At 42.8% G+C, this 26337-nt stretch overlaps 1 protein-coding gene across 3 annotated transcripts in view; it reads right to left on the reverse strand.

The window, feature by feature from the left end:
• CHD6 (chromodomain helicase DNA binding protein 6) overlaps positions 1-26337 on the reverse strand; it is a 2211516-nt gene that overhangs the window by 1387137 nt on the left and 798042 nt on the right. For all 3 annotated transcript variants that reach the window (XM_044090190.1, XM_044090189.1, XM_044090188.1), the window contains 2 exons: positions 19361-19616; positions 17857-18067 (listed from right to left, as the gene is read on the reverse strand). In XM_044090190.1, coding sequence (XP_043946125.1) covers positions 17857-18067; positions 19361-19616 — 467 coding nt within the window. The remainder of the gene's footprint in view (positions 1-17856; positions 18068-19360; positions 19617-26337) is intronic.

Genomic DNA, 26337 nt, shown 5'->3' on the forward strand with positions numbered 1-26337 from the left:
GACAGGACAACCCACTTGTTATGACTGCAGATGCATCCATGAAGGACATCTTTGGTTCTGTCCAAGTAGAATCTAAGCTGTCTGTGTACGTCGTCCAAGGAATGCAGAATTCTCTCCCCCTTGTTCTGTGGATTTGGATAAAAAGTTGGCAGATGAATAGTTTGGTTAAGAGCCACACTGGACACCACTTTAGGCATAAATGTCGGGTTTGTCCTCAGAGAAACCCTGTCTGGATAAAACATGATAAAAGGTTCCACAGCCATGAGTGCCTGTAGCTCTGAAACTCGTCTTGCAGAAGTCATTGCTAGGAGCAGAGCTGTTTTCCAAGATAAAAACTTTATATCAGCAATAGCAGCTGGCTCAAAAGGAGGCACGGTGAGTTTTTCCAAGACATAGTTGAGGTCCCATGCAGGTATTGGTGATCTCCTTGGAGGCCTTAAATCTTTGGCTCCTCTGAGGTACTGCTTTAATAAGGGATGAGAAAAGATTGGTAGCTCTGCATTGTAATAAGCCGAAATGGCAGAGGCATGAATTTTAATTGATGAAAAAGATAGGCCTTTGTCCAGCATCTCAGTTAAGTATTGCAAAATCTGAGGAATATTTGGTACAGCCGTATCAGTTCCTTGTGCCTGGTTCCAAGCACAGAATCTCTCCCATTTTCCAGCATAAGATTTTCTAGTACTAGGCCTTCTGGTTTCCAAAATGACATCCATCACAGCTTTACTGAGAGGTGTGTTTTGTATGGTTACATTATCCGCCATGCTGCTAGGTTTAAAGTCCTGAGCTGGCTGTGCAGGATCTGATTGTTTTGCTGGGACAGTAGATGGGGTATTTGAGGTAAGGTCTAAGCTGGACATTGAGACAAGTTCCTTAGGATTGGATACCAGTACTGACGGGGCTAGTCTGGGGCAATCAGTATCATCTTTGGCTTCTCCTGTCTGACCTTTAGGAGTACCTTGGGGAGGAGTGGCAGTGGAGGAAAGACATATACTGATAGTTTTTTCCAGCTGAAAAATAGGGCATCCATTTTCCATGCTTGTCTGTGATAAGTCCTTGTGCAGAATCTTTTTAGTTGGTAGTTGTGAGGGGAGGCAAATAGATCTATATCTGGGCATCCCCATTTCCTTGTTATCATGCTGAAGACGTGTGGATCCAGCTGTCACTCGTGAGGATCCATGAGGTTTCTGCTTAGTTCGTCTGCCAGAGTATTTTCCTTTCCTGGCAGGAACTGTGCCTGCAGATGTAGTTGGTAAGTCAATGCTGTATCCCACAAAGTCATGGCTAGTCTGCAAAGGGGGTAAGAATGTCAGCCCCCCTGCTTGTTTATATACCACATCACCGTGGTGTTGTCTGTCTTTATCAGTAGTTGTCCCAGAATGAAGTAGGTCCTTGAAGGCTGTCAGGGCATTCTGAACAGCTAGCATCTCTTTTTGATTGATATGTAGATGCATTTGGTTTGAGGACCATGTGCCCTGAATGCATCTTCCTGCCATGTGGGCCCCCCAGGCATAATCTGATGCATCCGTTGTTAGTGTCTGCCTGACTGGGAATGGTAATGTGAATGGCTGTTCCTTGTTCTGGTGACAAGCCTTCGCCCACCATCGAAACTCCTGTTGCAGGCAGGGAATGAGAGTAATCATTGTCTCCAGGCTGTGGCAAGTTGAGTCCAAACACTTTTTAGGTACCACTGAAGTTTCCTCATATGCAGTCTTGCATATGGAATTAGTAGGATGCCATGAACCAAAGCCTGCAGAATTTTTCTTGCAGATAACTGGGGCCTTTGTTGCCAACATTTTGAAATAGGTATTCAGTTGCCTTTGTCTGGCGTGAGATTAGCCATATGGGCAGTTGTATTTAAGCATGCACCCAGGAATATTATCTCTTGAGAGGGTACTAGTTTTGATTTCTTTTTGTTGACTGTGTACCCGAGGCAAGTTAGGAAGTCTTTTTCACAAACGCCAGATGCTGTAGTAGAATGTCCTTGTTCTCTCCTTGAATTAGGCAGTCGTGCAAGTAAGGATATATTTGTATTCCTCTTTGTCTGCAGAATGCAATTACTGGAGCCAGGCACTTTGTAAAGACCCTGGGCGCAGTAGATAAGCCAAAGGGCAGTGCAGAGCCTTGAATCTGAGGTATCTTCTGCATGATTGTCTGATTGGGACATGCAGGTATGTCTCTTTTAGGTCTAAAGTCACAAGCCAAGCATTCTTGCCCAGCATGGGCAGAAGCTGCTGCAAAGTCAACATTTTGAATTTTGGTATATCCAGGAATGTGTTCAGAATTGGTCTCCAGGTCTTGTCCTTTCTGGGTACCAAGAACAGTCTTGAGTAAAATCCTTGTCCCTGCTCTTGCTCTGGTACTTGTTGAATGGCCCCCATGTCCATGAGGGATGAGACTTGTTTTTGTGCCTCTGCCCATTGATTTTTTGGCAGATCTGGCCAGCCGTTTGCCTTTGGCAGGGTATGGAAATGGAACTTGTAGCCTTGTGACACTATGTTTAGAACCCATTTGTCCTGGGTAATAATGTACCAATTTTGAGGAAAAAGTGCTAATTTTCCCCCTAAGGGTGATGCCAGGAGATAAATGCTTGGTGCGGCAGGGGGAAGTCATTGGGACCGTTTCCTGTAAGGTTGTGATTTGTCTTCTCCAACTTTGGAGGTAGAAGCACCCTGTTGCTTTGACCTGTACGAACCTTGCACCTGGGATCTGCCTCTAGGGCGTCTGGGTCTGCCCCTTTGAGGTCTGTCTTGACACAGGAAAGGACCAGTTCTTTGTAGGTCAGTGTCTACTAAACCTAGGTGGCTGTACTTGTAAAAAATCTTTGACAGTTTGCATAGATTTAGCTTTGTCCTCCATTTTTAACACCTCTTCTGCCTTAACACCAAACAAAGTATCATGCTGTAAAGATGCATCCAATAATTTAACTTTCACATGATCAGGAAGATTTTGTTCCTTTAACCAAGCATGCCTCCTAATTACAGAACCCGTAACTGCGGCCCTGCAGGAGGCCTCCAAAGAATCAAAACCACATTGCAAAGTATGCTTTCCAACTTGTTCAGCTGCATGCAATAAATCCTGCATTTCCTTGTTTTCTGCACATTCAGAGTTTAACATTTTCTGTTTAAGCAATGCCATGACATGTTGCTGATATTTGAGCATATGAAACTGACAGTTTAAGGCCCTTATAGCTAAGGTAGTAGATGTGACCAAACTTGAAACCAAAACGACAAAACTATTAAGAGGCAGAAGCAGGAACAGTCCAAACACCACAGGACTACGAAAGATTCAGTTTACTAATACCAAACTTAAAACAATTAGATACAGATAAAACACATTACATTTAGCACTTTCGTCAGTAATAAGACTTCTTCAGAATATCAAGATGCTGTCTGTTCACACATTATATACAATCCCACTGATTAAACTAATTAAACAGTTACATCATTTCCTCCTCACAAAATTAAAAAACAGGAAATACATAGCCCATAATAAACAATCCAGATGTACAAAACCACAAGAGTTTTTCTCAACAGAAATTCCTTTAAATAAAAAATAATTGCTTTAATTTTTAAAAAAGGTTGTAAGGACATTTTCTCATTCAACCCGGGGGGCTATGTGAATTAAGTCTAATTTGCCACTTTAATTCTAAATATTCCCAGTATTCATCCACAGGTCCCCCCTCTCCCCCAGATCTACTTGTCCAAGAATATAAAACCAAAAATTATGTTTATTATTAATATTAATGTGCTTAAATAAAGCATTATTAATATTCTTCTGTTTTATATCATATAGGTGTTGGTATACCCTGTGTCTGGAATATAGTGGAAACTATTTTACAACTTAAATCTTTCACAAGAAAATTGAATCTAGGTCTATTTTTTAAAGACATTAACATCACGTCTAGGGCTAGTTTGTCGAGACCTAGTACTTTTCATCCCCCGAGTCATCCTTTAGTTCGGGCCTTTGAGACTCTATGTGAACTTGACATTAGGTCACTAATGAGGTACAAACATTTTGATAGAACTGATGAAAATTTAGATATTGTTGAAAGGACCACCCTGAATGAAATCCTCAGTCTAACTAACATAAGAATTATGAAACCAGATAAAGGGGGAGGCCTGGTCATCATGAGCATAGAAGACTACAATAGTAGAATGTATGATATACTTTACAGTGAGGTATATACGGAAATATCGCGCAATGAGTTTAATATTGCATACCGCAATGTAGACCTTGAGTTGGAACAACTACTACTTAATGGGCAAATCAACATAGACACTTACAATTACCTCTTTGTTAAGGAACCTAAAACACCTACTATTTTTGGGATACCAAAAATTCACAAATCTATACATAACCCACCACTTAGGCCCATTGTTGATGCAAAATCTTCTAAAACTTTTACATTTGCTAAATATGTAGACAATATGACTAAAGGACTCTTGGACAATCGGACAAGTATTATCAAGGATTCTTGGGATTTCCTTGGTAAAATAGATCAAAGTAAGTTTGACACCAGGCTTATATTAGTCACTATTGATATATGTGACCTTTTTTCTGTTATACCGCATGAAACTGGCTTGGATTGGTTTTATCAATTTCTCTGTAGTAATTCGTCCATGAACCATAGCACTATCTTGACCATTCGGACATGTATGGAGATTATTTTAGACAACAACTTTATTACATTTGATGGACATTTATTTAAGCAAAAAACGGGTGTAGCTATGGGTGCATGTTGTGCGCCCATATTTGGTAACATTGTCTTAGCACAATGGGAAGATATGTACATACTTAATTCTGAATTCAGGACTTCATGGGTACTGTATGGGCGGTACCTGGATGATATTGTTCTGTTTTGGAGGGAAACTGAGGATGACCTGAATAGGTTCTTTTCTTATATTAACAACACAACCAGTTTTCTAAAATTTACTATGGTCAAGGACTATGACTGTATCCATTATTTGGACATTACTATAGAGAAAGATTATGAAAATAAATGTTTTTTATCCAAGCTCTATAGGAAACCTACATATTCTAACACATTATTGCACTTTACTAGTGCGCACCCTATACATCAGAAGAAAGCTCTAGTGAAGGGTCAATGTGTTAGATTAGCCAGGATGGTCTCGGACCTTAAAGATTTTTCTGATGAATGTGATAAACTGAATGGTATGTTACAGAGGAGAGGGTACCCTGAACCCTTTGTATCTGATATTATTCAGGAAGTGAAAACTAAAAGGTTAAATGGGCATTTTAAGGCCCTACTAGGCTACAGGAGAGAAAATGAACAAGATGTGAGTAACAACAATGGACATGGAGATATTGGTTTTACACGTGGTTTAATACTTACTTTTTCATACAATTTTGAGGATATTAGACACGTTATTAATAAATATTGGAAAATTTTTGAGAATGATGCTGGGGTCCTGGAGAAACTAGGCATTAAACCCACTATAATCTATAAGAAAAATACCTCAATTAAAGGACTCCTAGAAAAAGAGAAAATTAATACCCAGGGCACGGGTACTTTTAAGTGTGGTAGATGTGCTCAGTGTCCCTATATGATGGACACTGATAGTTTTAAGTTGGATAATTATGGACGGATTATTAATAGAAAGAGAATGTATTGTTACACTAAAGGGGTGGTCTACATTGCGGTATGTAAAAACTGTAAAGGTTTCTACGTAGGGAAAACAAAAAATGCTTTCAGACACAGGGTATACCAACACCTATATGATATAAAACAGAAGAATATTAATAATGCTTTATTTAAGCACATTAATATTAATAATAAACATAATTTTTGGTTTTATATTCTTGAACAAGTAGATCTGGGGGAGAGGGGGGGACCTGTGGATGAATACCTGGAATATTTAGAATTAAAGTGGCAAATTAGACTTAATTCACATAGCCCCCTGGTTTGAATGAGAAAATGTCCTTACAACCTTTTTTAAAATTAAAGCAATTATTTTTTATTTAAAGGAATTTCTGTTGAGAAAAACTCTTTTGTGGTTTTGTACATCTGGATTGTTTATTATGGGCTATGTATTTCCTGTTTTTTAATTTTGTGAGGAGGAAATGATGTAACTGTTTAATTAGTTTAATCAGTGGGATTGTATATAATGTGTGAACAGACAGCATCTTGATATTCTGAAGAAGTCTTATTACTGACGAAAGCGCTAAATGTAATGTGTTTTATCTGTATCTAATTGTTTTAAGTTTGGTATTAGTAAACTGAATCTTTCGTAGTCCTGTGGTGTTTGGACTGTTCCTGCTTCTGCCTCTTAATAAGGTAGTAGATGTGTAAACCTTTTTCCCCATCTATCCAGTGCCCTAGAATCTCTGTCAGAGGGGGTAGGGTTTTTTGCAGCGGAAGCCTTAACTCCTTTGGGACCCTGTGAAATAGTCTCTGGGTCTGCAGTAGAGTTTTTAAAAAGGAATTTATGAGAGTCAGGAACCCTGTAATATCTATCAGGATTAACAGGAGCAGGAGGTAAGGAGTCAGGGGTAAGACTAGACTCCGAAAACACATAATCTACAATGTCTAACACAGGTGGAATGGCTAGAGGTCTGTGTTGGGGAAGTAAAAAGAAATCTCTGAGCCTCTTTTTAGATTTTGAAAAATCTTGGGTCTCCCAGTGGAAATGCTCCCTCATGGTATGCAAGGTTTCCCCAAAAGAATAGTCCTCTGGAGGAGAAGCTGAAGGTATACATTCTTCAGCATCAGAATCTTCATAGGGGGAACAGAATATTCCTGATCAGAAGAGGAATCAGAAGAAATAGAAACCTGATCTGAAGATTCATAGTCAATCTCTTGCCTAGGCCTCTTATCAGGAGGGGGATGGGAACCCCTGATCAAGGTAATCAAGTCTTCGGCCATTTTGAGCATCTGTTTTTTGGGCAAAGAGGCCTGTCCACGTGGCTCTTGAGTTTGTTTCTTTACTTTAGAAGGTGCTTTGGTCTTTGCCTTTGAAGCTGAATTCGATTTAATATAAAGATGTTTAGGTCTGAATACACCCTCAGAAGCTGGTGCCTGCTCAGTGGCTCCGAACCCATCTGAGGGAATAGTATCCGAGGCTCCAATACCTTGAGTTTTCATTGGCATGGCCGACTCCACGTGGGAGTCGGTAGCGGCCTGCGACTCTAAAGAAGCGGGTGTCAGGGGCTGCGAAAGCGCCTCAATGAGAACCGGCGACTGGCTTAGCAAAAGCTTCGTCATCAGTTTTGGATCTCGGTTGTTTATCTCTCTCCTTTTCTTTGCGTTTTTTGTTAACTCCAGTAGTCGGATGGCTATCCGACGACATTTCTGGATAATTAAACCGGCGTCCAAAATAGTTTAAAGCAAAATCATACTGACGCTTAATAGTGCGTTGATTAAATCTAGCACAAAACCGACAACCAGAAACGTTGTGATCAGGGTCTAGGCAAGGAATACAGTAAGAATGAAAATCCTTATGAGATATTTGCTTTCCACAAGAAATACAATTATTTACTTTTTCTGACATTGGTCTGGAGCAAGAAAAAAGTTTCCCCAACGGGGTACTTAGCTTTATTGAAGACTTCGGATCTGAAATTCGAACACGAAAATCTCAGGAGCTGGCCGACCGGCACTTGCGGACTGCTTCTGCTTCGGGCACTGCACGGCAAGAAAGACTTAACAAAATGGCGTCGGCTACTTCTTTTATACCCCTGACGACCTAACGTCATGGAAGGTATGGCGTCGGCTACTTCTTTTATACCCCTGACGACCTGACGTCATGGAAGGTATGACAGCAGCCGTCACAGGACCCAGGACTTTGGAATTCAGGCTGACTGAGGGCAACCTGCCAGCAGGATTACCCAAATGTAATGACAGCAACAGTGAAACAAGAAGAACATGTGGAATCGGCATCCTGGGGAAACTATGTTTAAAACCCATTTGTTTTGGGTAATGAGTTCCCAGTTTTTTGCATGCAGAGCGAGCTTTCCTCCTAAGGGAGCAAGTAGTTGAGTAAGGGTTGGTAGAGTTAAGGATAAGTCATTGTACCATTTTTCCATAGGGGGGTGGCTTACTAATCCCTGCTTTGGAAATGGCCCCCCCTCCACTTCTTAGATCTGTGCATAGCCTGAGACTGAAGTCTTGGTGGGCTGCTGCTCCTGGGTTTGGACTGAGAAGGCCTGGAAGGGACTGGAAAGGGCCAGTTCTTTGAAGGCCAATGCCTACTGAATCTAGGTGGCTGTACTTGTAAGAAATCTAACAGTTCGCATAGATTTAGCTTTTTCCTCCATCCTTTTGAGGATGACTTCTGCTTTGTTGACAAAAAGGCGCTCTTGGTGTAAGGGTGCATCCAGTAATTTAGCTTTAACATGATCTGGCAAGTTTTGTTCCTTAAGCCAAGCATGCCTTCTAAGTACAGACCCAGTGACAGCAGCCCTGCAAGATGCTTCTAAAGCATCAAAACCACATTGCAGTGTATGTTTACCTACTTGGTCAGCAGAATGCATTAACTCTTGTAAATCTTTGTGTTCAGAACAGTCAGAAATCAACATCATTTTCTGTTTAATTAATCCCATAATATGCTGCTGATACTTTAACATATGAAACTGGCAATTTAAAGCCCTAACGGCCAAAGTGGCAGAAGTATATACCTTCTTACCCCATCTGTCTAAAGCTCTAGAATCCCTATCAGAAGGGGTAGGACTTTTGGCAGTAGTAGCCTTAATGCCTTTTGGTCCTTGGGAAATGGTCCCTGGATCCGCAGTAAGATTCTTGAAAAGGAATTTGTGAGAGTCAGGTAATCTGTAGTACATGTCAGGTTTCCTGGGAGCTGGATGCAAAGTGTCTGGGGTAAGGCTGGATTCCAATAAAACATAATCTACAATCTCCAGAACAGGAGGGATAGCTAGAGGCCTGTGTTGAGGCAGGTTTAAAAATTCCTTAAGTCTCTTTTTGGATTGAGAATAGTCCTGGCTTTCCAAGCAGAAATGCTCCCTAAGGGTATGCAAGGTTTCACCAAAAGAAAAATCTTCTGGAGGGGAAGCAGAGGGAATGGAATCCTCTGCATCAGAATCCTCATAAGTAGAGAAGGGTAAATCCTGTTAGTCAGAAGGAACAGAGATATCAGATTCCTGATCAGAAGAATCAGAAAGAAAATCAGTTCTAGGTCTCTTAGAGGGGGAAGGCTGGCTTCCCCTAATTAAGGTAATAAGGTCTTCAGGCATTCTAATTATTTGCTTTTGAAGCATATGGGCCTGAGAATGCGCTTTGGTTGTCGGTTTTCTAGGCTTAGTGTGAGCTTTAAGGCCTGAGGAATTCGGTATTTTTAGCTTGAAACAAAGTCATTGCTCTGATATGAAAATCGGTATGCCTGAATACACCCTCAGGAGCCGGTGCCTGCACAGTGGCTCCGGTCCCATCCAAGGTAGTGACATCCGCAGGTTCCATAGTCGAAGAAGCATCTCGCAGCATACCGGACTACGAATGGGTCTCAGTAGAGGCCTGCGAATCTGTAGTAGTGGGTTATCAGGGGCTGTGAAAGTGCCTGAGTACCGGCGGACTGGTGACTAGCTTATCGGAAGCGTCGTCGGCAGTTTATGTGGTCTCTCTCTGTCTTTATCCTTACGTTTTTTCAGAAAATCAGTAGTCAGATGGCTTAACGAAGCCATTTTGGAGTACGGAGATCGAGAAAGTACAGTTGTGTACCTACCATAAATGTAGATGTTCGAGTGTATTCACTGTTGCAGTCATTACACTTGGGTTATCCTGCTGGCAGGCTACCCGCAGTTGGCCAGAGTTCCAAAGTCTAGGTCCGGCGTCGGTTGCTGTCGCCTCTTCCCTGACGTCAGTGCTCCAGGGATATAAAAGATGCAACCAACGCCATTTTCTTCAGTTTTTCTTGCCCCAGATGTCAGGTGCCCCCAGATAGGAAGGCTGAAAAAATTATGCCAAAAAGCATACATGTACTAAAATAAACATTTCCTTCATCTACAAGCAAATACACCACATAGGTTGCATAGAGTTGAGAAGTACAGAAAAGTCCCAGCAATGAAAAGGGGGATGGTGGGTGGGTAACCTGGACTGCAACAGTGAATACACTTGAACATCTACATTTATGGTAGGTACACAACTGTACTGTGTTCATCGTGTTTCACTGTTGCAGTCATTACACTTGGGTTGAATCCCAAAGCTGAGGTTGGGTGGCTGGGCCTAAATAGGATTAGGAGAGGCTACCAGGCCCTGCAGAACTGCAGTGGCAAAGCCTGCTCTGGACTTAGAGTAGAGAGGTAAGTGGTAGTGCTTGGTGAAAGTGTGCACTGAACTCCAAGTTGCAGCTTCTAAAATGTCTTTGGTTGGTACTCCTCTGAGAAAGGCTGCTGAAGTGGCTGCTGCTCTGGTAGAATGTGGCCTAATGCCTTTAGGTACTGATTTGCCATGTCGTGCATAACAGAAGCAAATACAGTGTCCTATCCATTTTGAAACTGTCTGCTTTGAGATTGGCTTTCCTGTGATCCTACAGCATAGGCTACAAACAGTTGCTCAGTTTTTCTGAAAGCTTTTGTTTTGTCCAAGTAGAATCGCAGCTGTCTGTGTATGTCCAAAGTGTGCAGAAGTCTCTCCCCTTTATTCTGGGGATTTGGATAGAAAGTTGGCAAATGAATGGTTTGGTTAAGAGCCACAATGGAAACCACCTTTGGCATGAATGTTGGGTTTGTCCTTAGAGAGACCCTGTCCTGGTGAAAAATGATGAAAGATTCCACTGCCATTAATGCCTGCAACTCTGAGACTCTTCTTGCTGAAGTTATTGCTAGGAGCAGAGAAGTTTTCCATGATAAGAATTTTATATCAGCTGTGCTGGCTAGTTCAAAAGGAGGCAGTGTGAGCTTTTCTAAAACAAAATTGAGATCTCAAGTAGGTACTGGTGCTCTACTTGGGGGTCTTATGTTTTTTGCCCCTCTGAGGTACTGTCTTAGTAGTGGATGTGAAAAAATAGGAGGTTCCGTATTGTAATGAGCTGAAATGGCAGAGGCATGGATCTTAATAGATGAGAAGGATAGGCCTTTGTCCAGAATCTCAGTTAGGTATTGTAAAATCTGAGGTATATTTGGAACAAGTGGTTCAAGCCCATGTGCCTGATTTCAAGCACAGAATATCTTCCATTTTTCTGCATAAGATTTCCTAGTGCTGGGCCTCCTGGCTTCTAAAATGACATCCATAACAGCTTTAGAGAGAGGTGTGGTCTGAGTGGCTATATTATCTGCCATGCAGCCAGATTTAAGGTTTTGAGTTGACTGTGCAGAATCTGACTGTTTTGTTGAGTCAGAAGATAAGGAATTTGAGGTAAAGGCCAGGCTGGGACTTGAGACAAGCTCTTTAGAATTGGGTACCAGTGCTGGCGTGGCCAGTCTGGGGCAATCAAGATAATTTTTGGCTTCTCTTGTCTGACTTTTAGGAGTACCTTGGGAAGAAGAGGCAGTGGAGGGAAGGCATAAACTGTCAGGGTTTTCCAGCTGAATGATAGAGCATCCACTTTCCATGCTTGTAAGTGATAAGTTCTTGTGCAGAATTTCTGTACTTGGCAGTTGTGAGGGGAGGCAAAAAGATCTATGTCTGGGAGTCCCCATTTCCTTGTTATCATGCTGAAGACCTGTGGATTCAGTTTCCATTCATGAGGATCCAGGAGATTTCTGCTTAGTTCGTCTGCTAGTGTATTTTTCATTCCTGGCAGGAATTGCGCCTGCAGATGTATTTGATAGGTCGGTGCTGTGTTCCACAAAGTCATGGCTTGCCTGCAGAGGGGATAGGAATGTGTGCCCCCTTGCTTGTTTATGTACCACATAACTGTGCTATTGTCCGTCTTTATTAATAGTTGCCTGGATGTAGTAGGTCCTTGAAAGCTGTCAGGGCATTCTGTACAGCTAGCATCTCTTTTTGATTGATGTGAAAATGCATTTGTTCCTTAGGCCACGTGCCCTGAATACATTTTCCTGCCATATGTGCCCCGCAGGCATAATCCAATGCAGCCGTTGTTATTGTCTGCCTGGCTGTGGGTAAGGTGAAAGGCTGTCCCTTGTTGTGTTGACAGGCCCGGGACTACCATCAAAACTCCTGTTGTAGGCAGGGAATTAAATTTATTATTGTTTCCAGGCTGTGGCAATGTTGAGTCCAAACACTTTTTAGATACCATTGTAGTTTCCTCATATGCAGTCTTGCATATGGAATTAGTAAAATGCAGGACGCCATGAAGCCCAGGGCCTGCAGAATTTTTTCTTGCAGGGAGCTGGGTCTTTGTTACCATCATTTGAAAGTAATGAGTTAGTTGCCTTTGCTTGTCTGGTGTGAGATAAGCCATCTGGGCAGTTGTATTTAAGCTTGCACTCAGGAATATTATCTCTTGAGAGGGCACTAGTTTTGATTTCTTTTCGTTTACTGTGTACCCTAGGCAAATTAGTAATCTTTTTACAAACGCCAGATGTTTTAGAAGAATGTCCTTGCTCTCTGCTTGAATAAGGCAGTCGTCCAAGTAGGGATATATTTGAATTCCTCTTTGTCTGCAAAATGCAATTACTGGTGCCAGGCATTTTGTGAAGACCCTGGGCGCAGTATAGAAGCCAAAGGGCAGTGCAGAGAATTGGTAATGCATTGAGCCAGCTATGAATCTGAGGTATCTTCTGCAAGATTGTCTGATTGGGACATGCAGGTATGCCTCCTTGAGGTCCAAAGTAAGTAGCCAAACCTCCTTGCCCAGCATGGGTAGAAGTTGCTGCAGTGTTAACATTTTGAATTTTGGAACATCCAGGAAAGTATTTAGGATTGACAAGTCCAGTATTGGTCTCCAGGCTTTGTCCTTTCTTGGTACTAGGAAAAGTCTCGAGTAAAATCCTTGTCCCTGTTCTTGCTGTGGTACTCTCTGAATAGCTCCCATGTCCATGAGAGCAGCAATTTGTTTTTGTGCCTCTGCCCATTGGTTTTGTGGCAGGTCCGGCATACCTTTTGATTTTGGAAGGGTGTGAAAGTGGAACCTGTAACCCTGAAAGACAATATTCAGTACCCATTTGTCCTGGGTAATTGTGTGCCAATTTTGTGAGAAAAGTTCTAGCTTTCCCCCTAGGGGTGCTGCCAAAAGGTAAGTGCTTGGCATTTGTAGAGGGAAGTCATTGGTACTGTTTCCTATAAGGCTGTGATTTGTCTTCTCCTCCTTTGGGGGCTGAAGCACCCCATTGTTTAGGTCTGTAGGAGCCTTGGGGCTGAGATCTGCCTCTTGGGCGTCTGTATCTGCCTCTTTGTGGCCTGTCTGACACCGGAAATTACTAATTTTTTGAAGGCCAGTTTCTGCTAAACCTAGGTGGTTGAACCTGTAAGAAATCCTTTACTGTCTGCATTGATTTTGCTTTATCCTCCATTTTCTTTAATACCTCTTCTGCCTTAACACCAAACAAAGCATCATGCTGTAGTGGAGCATCCAATAATTTTACTTTAACATGTTCAGGTAAACTTTGTTCTTTCAACCAAGCATGCCTTCCAATGACGGAGCCTGTAACTGCGGCTCTACATGAAGCCTCTAATGAATCAAAACCACATTGCAGAGTATGCTTTCCCACTTGTTCAACTGCATGCACTATATCCTGCATTTCCTTACTGTCAGGATTTTCTGAGTTTGTAAGCATTTTCTGTTTTAACAAAGACATGAGGTACTGTTGATATTTAAGCATGTGAAACTGGCAGTTTAAAGCCCTTACAGCTAAAGTAGCAGAAGTGTAAACCTTTTTCCCCCATCTATCCAGAGCTCTGGAATCCCTATCAGAGGGGACAGGGTTTTTAGCAGTGGAAGCCTTACCCCTTTGGGACCCTGAGAAATTGTTTCTGGGTCCACAGCAGGGGTTTTGTAAAGAAATTTATGAGAGTCAGGGACCTTGTAGTACCTGTCTGGCTTGACTGGTGCAGGGGGTAAAGAATCAGGAGGCAGACTGGATTCAGAGAAAACATCATCGACAATATCAAGCACAGGGGAGATAGCCAGGGGCCTGTGCTGAGGCAATAAAATAAAGTCTCTGAGCCTTTTCTTGGATTCTGAGTAATCCTGGCTCTCCCAATGGAAATGCTCCCTCATGGTGTGCAGGGTTTCCCCAAAAGAATAATCCTCAGGCGGACAGGCTGAAGGTACAGATTCTTCTGCATCAGAGTCCTCATAAGGAGGGAGAGAATATTACTGATCAGAAGAGGAATCAGACGAAATGGAAACCTGATCTGAGGATTCATAGTCTGTCTCTTGCCTAGGCCTCTTATCAGGAGGGGGATGGGAACCCCTGATCAAGGTAATCAAGTCTTCAGCCATTTTGAGCATCTGTTTTTTGGGCATAGAAGCCTAACCACGTGGCTCTTGAGTTTGTTTCTTTGCTTTAGAAGGTGCTTTAGTCTTTGCCTTTGAAGCTGAATTCGGTTTAATGTAAAGATGTTTAGGTCTGAATAACCCTCAGAAGCCGGTGCCTGCTCAGCAGCCCCAGACCCATCTGAGGGAATAGTGTGTCCAAGGCTCCAATACCTTGAGTTTCCAGCGGCATAGCTGACTTCACGTGGGAGTCGGTAGCGGCCTGCGACTCTAAAGTAGCGGGTGTCAGGGGCTGCGAAAGCGCCTCACTGAGAACCGGCCACTGGCTTAGGAGAAGCTTCGTCATCAGTTTTGGGCCTCTGTTGTTTCTCTCTCTCCATTTCTTTGCATTTTTTTGTGAACTCCGGTAGTCAAATGGCTGTCCGACAACATTTCTGGATAATTAAACCGGCGTCCAAAATAGTTTAAAGCAAAAGCATACAGACACTTAATAGTGCGTTGGTTAAATCTAGCACAAAACTGACAACTAGAAACGTTGTGATCAGGGCCTAGGCAAGGAATATAGTAAGAATGAAAGTCCTTAGGAGGTATTTGCTTTCCACAAGAAATACAATTATTTACTTTTTCTGACATCGGTCTGGAGCAAGAAAAAAGTTTCCCCAACGGGGTACTTAGCTTTACTGAAGACTTCGGATCTGAAACTCGAACACGAAAATCTCAGGAGTCGGCCGACCGGCCCTTGCGAACTGCTTCTGCTTCGGGCACTGCGCGGCAAGAAAGACTGAAGAAAATGGCATCGGCTGCTTATTTTATACCCCTGATGACCTGACGTCAGGGAAGGGGTGACAGCAACTGACGCAGGATGCAAGACTTTGGAATTCAGGCCGACTGAGGGCAACCTGCCAGCAGGATTACCCAAATGTAATGATTGCAACAGTGAAACACGAAGAACATCTTGCTGCATTTCGAGCTGGAAGTAGATGCGAAGAGATTGCAGCAAGGACGACCCAACTTTAGGAAGATCTGGGTTTCAGACACCACTCATAGGGCATCAAGATGGATCTGCTGAGCCTGTCCGCTAAGATGTTGGACTGTCCCGGGATATGCGTTGCCACCAGAAAACGGCCGGTGGAGATCGCCCATTCCCACACTCTCATGGCCTCTTGGCATAATGGATAAGATCTGGTTCCCCCCCTGCTTGCTGACACACCAGACTACTGGCATGTTGTCTGGTTGAACTGCAATAGTTCCCAGAGGAAGATGAGCATGTAGGGCTTGCAATGCGAGAAGAACTGCTCTCATCTCTAGACGTTGATGTGCAAATAGGTCTCGTGAGGGGACCACGTGCCTTGGACCAACCTTCCTGAGCAATGTTCCTCCCACCTGAGCAGGGAGGCATCCCTGGTCACTGTGGTTTGGGGTGGTGGAGGAGGAGGTTGAAAAGGATGTCCTTCGTGGAGATCCGGGGATTGATTCCACCACCAAAGGGAGCTTTTGCACGCCTACAAGATCCTCACTGGAAAGGATAAGGGGAGGTCTAACAGAGACCACTGCACCACTAAACTCTACTGTAGGACCCTCATGTGGAGGCGTGCGATGGGGTGAAGATTTATTGGGGCTGCCATAGAACCTAAAGCTCTTAAGACTGTTTCAGCTGTGGGTGAGTGGGTTTGTAGAATATGTAACATGAATACTCAAGGTGCGTATCCTGTCTGAGTTGAGGAACACCTTTGATTGTATTGTGTCCAGCTGTGCCCCAATGAACTCAAAAACCTGGTCCGGGTGAAGAGCTGACCTGTCCCGAATGATAGTAATGCCCAAATTGTCGGCTAACAGATGGAAAGAGTCCCCTGGCGTGATATAGTAGATGCTCTGAAGGGGCGGTAAAAAGCCAATCGTCCAGGTATGGAAAGACCTGAATGTCCTGAAGCCTCAGGTGAGCCGCTACCACTGCCATAACCTTGGTGAACACCCAGGGGGGCTGTGGTGAGACCGAAGGGAAGGGCTCGAAATTGGAAATAACTGGCTCTCAGACAGAAGCGGAGGAACCTCCAGGAGTGCCTGTGCATTTTGATCTGATAGTACGCATCCTGGAGATCTATCAAGCACATCCAGTCTTTTTCCTGCAGAAAGGGCAGGATGGATTGGATCATGACCATCCGGAATTATGTCTTGGTTACTGACAGGTTCAACTGGGACAGATCCAAAATTGGTCTGCGGTCCCCTGTCTTTTTTGGCACTAAAAAAAACCTGGAGTACACCCCGGATCCGGATTGTTCTTGGGGGACCGGTTGGATGATTCATTTTCTTGGCAGTGATTGTATCTGCACTGCTGCTTTCTCCAGCTGGGTGGGTGGGACGTCCAGGAGGGTTTTGCTGGGGGGGGGGTCCTTGACAGGGACAAAATAGCCTCTGGATATGACTCACAACACCCACTGATCTGTTGTGATGGACTCCCATGCTAGTGGGTGGAGGGACAGAAGATCCCCGACTGCCTCCAGAGATGGACAGCTGGGCAACCCCTCAGGGTTGCTGTCCAGGTCTATCCCAGAATGATTCCCGGGACCCGGAATACCTAGGACCCCTCTGCCTCTAAGGTGGCATCTATCGTATTCTCCTCTGCCTCTGGGGAAAGACGAGTCCTGAGCATCCCCGGAAAATGGCTGAGATTTGTGGAACCACATCTTCTTCTGACCTCGCTGGTCCCTGAAAAAGGACATTTGAGGTGGAGAACAGCAGACTCTGACGGCAGACAGTGTCATCCTGTCCTTTCACTCTGGACTAGAGTCTCCCTGACTGTCTTTCCAAACAGGGAAGAACCATCAAAAGGGACGTTGGTGAAAGATGCCTTGAAGGGCTCTGAGAATTAGCATCAGCGGAGCCAGGCATGGCGCCAAATGGCAACACCTGACCCCACAACTTGTGTGGGTCCCTCCGTTGCAAGAGAGCGCAACCGCATGGACGTGTTGGCAACAGAATTGAGGGTGGCCATTCATGCGAACTTCTTCCTGTCCTCTGCAAGATGTAATGTTTTATACTTGGTATGATACAATGGTGGGATAGTGGCTACAAAAAAACAGTTCTGATTTTGCATAAAGTTGTGGAGGATTTACAAATAAAGCATACATTGCAATGTTGTACTAAAACTTTTCAAATGAAAAATTCTAACAAGTTTACAAACAGCTCTGCCAAATTAACTGACAAAACCATTTATTTGTCTATATTCAAGTCTTGTTCTATTTGATACTATGTATATATTTTTGTTTTTACATTTTTATCCTGTAAATGTGTTAACACTCATTTTTTTGTCAATTTTGTTTATAATTTCTATTACCTGTTGTGATAATCTATATGTAAGCTTAGACTGGAGCTTTTCTCCCCGGGCCTCTGCTGAAAATGGGGACTGTCCCAGTCGGACCATCCCAGTAAAAAATGTAAAATAAATAAATAAATGATTTACAGAACTGATACATCTTCAGCTTTTGGCTGCAGTCAGACAGGCTACTTTTACTACAATTCATGTACCTTTCTAGCTTGGTATTCTTACCGTCTTTGGATAAGATAATCCTCCAGGATGTCTAAGCAGCGCACCATCTGTGAGAAAATCAGCACCTTGTGTCCACCTGCGATCAGTTTTGGAAGCAGCTTATCGATCAGCACCAGTTTACCTGCAGCTTGGATCATTGCCTGAAGCTGAAAATCATTAGATTCTGGATCGTAAGTCTTACGGAAATCTTCCAAAATTTTCTCCTCTGCACCTACACAATGCAAAGATCAGTCACAGAATTAGAAAATATAAAGCACAAAGCAATTTTACTATTAAGGTGAAAGACTGCAAAACTTATCAGATATATACAATTACAAAGTATAGCCACAGTAATTTCTACACACAAACAAAAAACTTCATAACATTTCAGCTCAGTTAGGAAATAAACAAACTCAGTACGCAATAGAAGTTATAAGGTTGAAAGTAAGTAAAGAACCATCAACTTAAAACACAGCATCCCTAGTGTTCAATACTATAGATCCATATACCCTCACTTCATGCATACTACATAACGCTACTCTGCTAATGAAAAGCCTTCACCTAAGCTTATTCAGCTGGCTTACTATAACCTTCTGGTAAGGCAACTTTCAGACCAAGTCCTTATTCTGGAGCTAATTTAGTTCACTAACTAGCTGGTATATCAGTTTGAAATACTCAGAATGGAAACATTGAAAATGCTGCCTAACTAAAAGCCTCCATAAAATGGACTACAAAAATAAGTTTTATCAACCTTAAATGGCAAATTTGTTTTTAATACATTTACAACAAAGCAGTCAATTCTCAAGGCTAATGCCAATAATTTGCAAATAGGGATACAATTCTAACTGCTACCCAGATGATCTGGAATCAACTAATAATCCAAATAATGGGTAAATTTGCTCAACCCATTACAAAAGCAGCTCCTACTAGTGTAACATGCAACCACATTGTAGCACAGTTGATCAAGGATGTGCATTTGGCACTACTAAGCCATGTATCTGGTAGCCTTCAATGACACATGCACAGAAGCATGTACGCACATCAGGGGAAGTGACTGTAGAACCTAGGAAGTATGAATATGCAGGTCAGCTGCTGGAGGTGGAGTTAGGGAATAAAGAAAATGTCAAGTCAAATGCTGAAGGGGAAAATCTGTTTTATGCCCTAATGCTACCTCCCATGCTCATGATGTGGAGTAATGCAGCTGTGAAACCCTACACACATTTGCTGGTGCAGCCTGAACATTATTATCCTCAATGAAGAAGACAGTGGCCGCATCAAGCAATGCATCCCCCCACTGCAAAAGGGCAAAGAACAAAATTATTATGTTTTCCTATACTTTCCCAACTAACTCCTCAGGAGCCTGGGCCACTAACTGAACTCAATGACCCAGGCTCCTTCCCTACGTGCAACGCAACCAGTTCAGAGCATCATACATACTGCTAGAAATGTCTTAAATCCCTCCAGTGCTACAGGTCACTTATAGAAGTATTACTTTCTTCTAAATGCTTCCCAGAATGCAACTCACCATTGATAAGGTAGGGGTGGTTGCAACATTTGCGCAGCTCCATCATTGTGTTGATGAGATTGGGCATGTTGTGCTGATTGGCTCCTTTGGCAAGGAAGGTGAAATTCTTCTCCAGGATTGCTCGATAATACTTCTTCTGGATATTTGTGAGTTCTACCTCAATGATGGTTTCCTCCTTTGGGGCCAGGTTTTTCTCTACATCATCTTTTAATCGCCGCAGCATCATGGGTTTGAGAATGGCTTGTAACTTTTTCACCTAATAACAAAAAAGCACTCTTAGTTATTGAAAGTACTCTGCTTGGTCAGCAAAACAAAAAACGATTTACAGTTCTTTTCCCAGAGTTTATAAATAAAAAAGCAAAACCTATTACAGTGACAATTCTAAAACATAAATTTCATTCTGTTTCAAACAGCATTTTTATGGCTCTGTAGAATGTTTCTTTTACCTGGTTCTGAACTAGTTTTATTACTCCTGCATTTCAATTTACAGATGACAAGAAAACTACTTAATCTATGACAATTATTCTGCATCTGAATTACTGATTTTTTAAGTATCCTTTTTTTAACACATATACATCAAAAACACATGAATTCCAGAAATAAAATTTGTATCACTAAATGCAGCAAAAATCAATAATGTATCAATACTGGAAAAAAGAACTCTGAGATTATTGTAAACTGAAGGTACTCAGAAATAAGCTTGTACATTTCAAGCTTACACTTGTATGTTTAACACACTCATGACTGACACTTTACTACCTAAACTAGGTTAAAATTTGAAGACACTAAGTAAACTATGCAAAGATGAAGTGGATTACAAGATAAAAAATGCAAGTCAAACTATGGCACCAAAGTTTTTTTCTTTACCTTTATTCTGTTTTCACTTGTAAACTTGACAAGACTACTAGGTACATGGGCCTTTTTTCAAGGTTGCCTAGAAGCAATGGTTTCATAAACAGTCCAATCAAAAAAGTATATTTGTGACCGTACCCACTATTACAACAGATGTTACAGAAGTAGGATCACTACTGTATTCAAAAAATGGTGGAATTATGCAAAAGGCCAGAGTTCCACAATCTAGCTGTGGACATTAGCCGGATGCAGAATACAACTGTATGCACAATATAAAAGGAAGAGCAGTCAACACCATCTTCATTTTTGTAATGAAGTGATCACAAGTGTGCTTACTGAACCTGAAAAGCAGAATGAAAGTTTCTCCTACCTCTTTTCACCAGAAGGAGCTGGGAAGGGGAGGGTGTGGGTGCATCCCAGATAAGAAATGCAATCCTTCTGAAAATAATTAAAAAATGAAGCCCTGATGTTGGAAAGGGGATGGAGCTTACACTTCAAATACTTAAGATTGTGGTGAGTATACTCGCGCAGCTCTGCTGCACTCATTATAAGGACCACTGTAGCATGCCAGTCAACATGCAGAAAGAGTGCTAAAGCAACATGAGAGCCTGGCCACAGACTTGGGAAGGGAGAATACAGATGTCCAGCAAAACTGCAACTGTAATGCCCACACTACTCCTAGAAAGGATGTCCATCTTGTAATGTCCACAAAAATTGTAAATGCATGTCCATGTATCTGCCCTACAAATATTTTGTGTAGAAATGCTTTTGATAAAGACAACGGTAAAGGCTGTTGCCTTGGATGAATACGCTTTTATCCAGCCTTGTAAGTTTTTTCCACACTGAATACAGCAGAAAGGCATGCAATCAGTCAGTCGTTCAATCATTTAGACTGGATTTGCTTGAAAGTGGTCCCTTCTGTTTAGCTTGCACGAAGGACACACAGTTGGTCTGTTTGGCTGAAATCATTAGATCCAGTGTTGTCTATTTTCATCTGATTCAACTATTTGTTGTCGGAACCAACCTTGGCACCGACTCTGAATTCGGCTCTTCAGTTCCAGGGCTTCTACTTTTCCTGGTCACTCTGCCTTCGAGGTAGTGGAGGTGGCTTTTTCACATCAGAGGGACTTCTTTGACTCACATATCCTATCCCTGTTCCTATATTGGATTTGAGCTCTAAGCAGAGTCATCCGAATCCACAGGGATAGCCAGCCTGTAAGAGCTTCCAGGCAGTTCCTATTCAGGAACTTCCCATCTCTAATGATACCTCTCCAAAGCACTCCACTGAAGAGGTTCCTTGGAAAAGACTCTGTAAGAGGAGGCACTTAGATTCCCCTGAGGAATCTCTGACTGAGGGCATCGATTTTGATGAGGTGGAAGGGTTCCAAAAGTCACCACCAGAGGATGTCTCCTTCTGAGACATTTTATAGATCCTGCGTCAAAAAGGTGGTTGGTCCTCCCAAAGCTCTTCCCAAAAGGAGTCTGTATTCCTAGAAGCCTTCGCGTCTGGCCCATCTACCTCTTGGGTTACTCCCTGGTGGATGACCTTATAGACCTTGTCTCTCGCTGAGCTTAGAAGGAACCAGACACCTTAGAGCCTATCCCTCATCGACCAGACAAGATCCTTAGAGCCCTTAAAGATAGGCAGTTTTGGAGTAAGGAAATCCCTGTAGATGCTATGCTTGTTGTGGCAGTCACCAAAAAGGAACTAGCTGAAAAGTGTTCCACTGTCTATCCTCCTAATAGAGTCTAGGGTGTTGGACAGATATGGAAAAATCAAATGAAACTTGTTCCAAGACCATAAAATCTGTGTGTTTTAAATTCATTAAGATGCTTAAACAAAGCATTGGAATTATTGTTTCTCCTTACATCTAAGTAAATGTTTGTAAATATGGTCCTGCAATCACCTTTTAGTTTTACCTGCGTAGTATGTGGGACACACATGACACTGGGCTAAATATATATATACTTGTATATAGATATATATATATATATATATATATATATATATATATATATATACTTTATTTATATATACTATATTTTTACTTAAACACGTATAGTGGCCTTTAATAATATTATATCCAACTCCTTTGATGCAACAATGATCAGTTTGTAAGATGTGAGAACACTGGGAACAAGCCCCATACTTGTAAGTTACTAACTAGTTAATTCACAGTAATACGTTATAAGGGAATTTGAGTAAGGGGGTTGGGACGACTGGACACCCTTTTGCTTAAGTACTTCCAAAGTTTCCCAGAAGGAGATGTTGTCGGGTGGAGATCAGGGGACCCTTCCCCTTCACCGAAGTCCATGTCCTCTGTCAAGGACTGGGAGTCTAGGTGCTTCCTCTTGCACCATCTCTTACATTGAACCTGCCCTGCAAGATACTTGGGAGAGGACTCGAAGACATGGGGAACTCTTGTTAAGAGTAGGTCTGGAGGCTCTCCTGGAGGGGCTAACTACTGACAGGATGGATGGGAGGAAAGCACTGACCAGGAGGGGATTGGGTAAGACCTGGGGAAAAAAGGGGGTGCATCTCGCAGTTTGGATAAAGCCCTCTCTGCCACCTGGAAAGCAGACAAAGCCAAGAAAGCCTGCCTCCCCATCCTAGCAGCCGGAGCTACCAAGCAAGAGAAGGACAAAGCTACCTTGGATCCAACACCTCCAGAAGGTACTGGGCCCACACTGTCAAGGGCAAAGGTCTGCTTGGGAAGGGACAGCTCTGAAAAGGTCAGAGCTGAAACCAATCCCGAGGAGTCGATGCCAACACCTTGGGTCCAGGACCAGCTTAGCTCCAAGTGTATCGGATCTGAGCTAGTCTGAGACACTGCCAGAGTCGAAGAAAGGCAGATTCCATGCTCTGACAATGGCCTACTCAGGAAAACAAGATCCTGAAATTCCGAAACGGGGGGCTGAATCAGAAGAGGAGGTCAATGTGCTGGGGTTGGAGTTCTCACAGATCCTATGTGTCAGAGAAGGCAAGATCCCCAGCTGAATATGGGCTTTGAGGAAACTCTGCATCATCCTGTCCATGTCTGTGAGTCTGACAGCTGAGGGTATCTCGAGGAGGTCGAAGAATGGGTGGACCTGACCAGGAACAGACAGGTCCGCAAGGTCGGGGCTGGGGAAGGAGATTTGTTCTGATGTGGAGTATGACTCTGGGATCTCCGCTCTGGGTGTTTCTGACCTGAGGAAGTTCTGTCCGGAGACCAGAAACTTTGGATCCGTACCACTTCCATAGGATCCGAAAGGCTAGTCTGACCTGAGGGCTGAAGATTGAAAGCAAAAAAAAAAAAAAAAAAAAAAAAAGAGTCTTGTCCAGCACCGACTCTACCAGATCCAAAGAGCTTCTTGGATCCGAAGAGATGCGAGAGCAAATAGGAGCTGACGTAGAAGGATCAGACAGCTTTTGGTGCTTCTATGGTAAAGAAGACATGGACCCTGGGGCAGCTGATGAGGCACACTTCTTAGAAATGGGAGTTTGAGCTCCAGAGGTCAGTAAGACGACTCTTTAAATCAATTTATTGCGCCAATCAGCAAGGGCTCGGGGATTGAAGGCCGCGCAGATGTAACACTAGACCTCCAAGTATCCTGCCCAAGACAATACAGACACCTTATGTGGGCATCCGACTGGGGAATCCTATGCCCACAAGAGGCAAACTTTTTGAAACCTGTGGGTTTGTCAGAATCCGTAGGTATGTTAGACATACTGGAAAATTAGTGTACCCCACACACAAAAGCACACACTAACACTAAACACTACAGATAAAGCAAAAATACTGGGAAAGATTTTTTTTTTCTTTTTTGAGAAGAAAGAAAGGAAGAAGAGAAAGGGGGAACTACTAAAGAGAAATGGGGATGGCGGGAAACAACCATGACGCCAGCTGTACACTTTGAAAGACACTAGCTAAAAAGGGAGGGGAGGTACAAAAAGCTAACCTAACAAGATATATCAAAAGAAATTAAGAAAGAAAGGGACAAAACTCACTTTAAGCCAGAAGTATGAAAAAAACACTTATCTTTAAAATGAGGCTGCAGAACTGCATCTGTGCTGGAAGGCAGCAAACGAGATCTGAGGGATTAGAGAAGGAGTGGGGTATTATGGGAGAGGGAGGAGTCTGAGGCTTGGATCGCAAGTCTGGAGAAATGGCCAAGTCGGATCCGAGGTCAGATCCGTAGACCCAGTGGTGATGCATAATAAAATGGATAACATCAGATAGTATATTTAGCCTAGTGTCATCAGGGTCTCGCACACTATGTAGGTAAAACTAAAAGGTGACTGTGGGACAGTATTCACAAATAACCAAAAATAAAGTGGTGTAAACTGCCCAAAATGACCAAAAACTCCAAAAGCAAGGTGCAGAAATGGAGATGATGTACAATCCACTATAGAGCTTTATTCAACCACCAAATCCACAAACAGTACGAAACACTTTTCGTGTTTCGTACTGTTTGTGGATTTGGTAGTTGAATAAAGCTCTATAGTGGATTGTACATCATCTCCATTTCTGCACCTTGCTTTTGGACTGTATTTACAAACATTTACTAGATGTGAGGAGAAACTTAACACCAATGCTTTGTTTAAGCATTGACTGGGTGGGTCATGTGATTTTAAAATTGTATTGAAATCTTTTAAATACGTTATTTATTGTTCTGAAGACGTTCCTTAAATTGTGGAATGAAAGCACTCAACCTTTTAATTACATAATGTGCTTGCACTCTACGTTCACTGCAACAGGTGATTTTATTGTTTTTTTTTTAGTTTGTTGCTCATCTACCTCAGTCTCCAGATATGGAAAGAGCTTTTACACTTCAAGGACCTTTGCCTTGCAGTCACTCAACTACCTGGCACACTTTACTAGGTTACAGAGGGACTTGATAAAGGAACTAAGTCTACCAGGGGTCCATGTCGGCAAAGGAAGAGAAAACTTACTCCTCCCCAACTGGCCACCCTACAATTTATATCGAATGCGTCCATGAGGTTAATTTCTCACAGGTTGCTGGGTTCAAGCACAGCCATTAGTAGACATGTTTGGAAAAGACTGTGTGATTTTGTGGACCCCTTTAAATCCTCATTCATCACTGCTCCCTTTGACGGATCGTTTTTGTTTGAGCCCACAGTCAAAGACACACTTTCCCTTAGTGAGCAAGATGGAAAGACCTTCTCTGCTCTTGGAATCCGTTTCTCTACCCCACAAAGATCCTTTTTCATGAATCAACATGGTGGTAAGAATATGTGGTTCTGAAAATCTCAAGGACATTTTCAAGATACACACAGGAATTTTTCTCCAAGACACAGAGAGGGAAATAACAGAAGGTGCCGCCCTTGTGGCAGAGGGGGGTCTGCAGAACTAAGGGTCCCGAGACTCTCTCTGACAGGCAAATTCAGCACCCCTGAAATGTTGCCCGACTGTTCATCTCTAAAGGCAGTCAAGGGGGTTTATCCTTACACCTACATGCCTGGACAGCCATCACAAAAGATTCTTGGGTGCAAAGGATCATATCCAGAAGGTATTTCATTCCCTTTTCACAAAGTCCTTAACAAAAAAGACATCTCCCCACTGTTCCACTCACAAAAGAGATGTCTCCCTGTTGGTCCATCCAATCAGAGGGAGTTGGGCAGCTCTAGAAATTCAAAAGCTGCTAGAAAAAAAAAAAAAAAGAGTTATCCAAGAGGTCCCACCAGACCAATCAGTATTCGAAATTTACTCAAGCTTCTTTTTGGTGCCAAAGAAAACAAGAGACCCGAGACCTATTCTGGATCTCAGTTATCTAAATCAATTTTTGAAAAACTCCAAGCATTGGATAGTCACGGTTCAGTCCATTCTGCCTCTTCTACAGAAGGACAACTGGATGTGCTCTATAGAGCTTCAGGATGCGTACTACCACATCAAAATATTCAGCTGCTTTTGGGGTATCTGTGCTTTTGGTAGGGAGCCACTCATTACCAATTCAGAGCCCTGCCTTTGATCTCAACACAGCCCCCAGGGTGTTCACCAAATGCATGGCAGTGGTGGCCGCTCATCTCAGACTGCATTTAGATTCAGTGTGTTTACTTATTTAGATGACTTGCTCATTTCTGCACCAACCAAGCATCTCCTAGAGAAGGCCAAGGATTACCT

This window comes from Protopterus annectens, chromosome 12.part0, assembly GCF_019279795.1.
Source record: "Protopterus annectens isolate FY-2018-M chromosome 12.part0, PAN1.0, whole genome shotgun sequence".
NCBI lineage: Eukaryota > Metazoa > Chordata > Ceratodontiformes > Protopteridae > Protopterus > Protopterus annectens.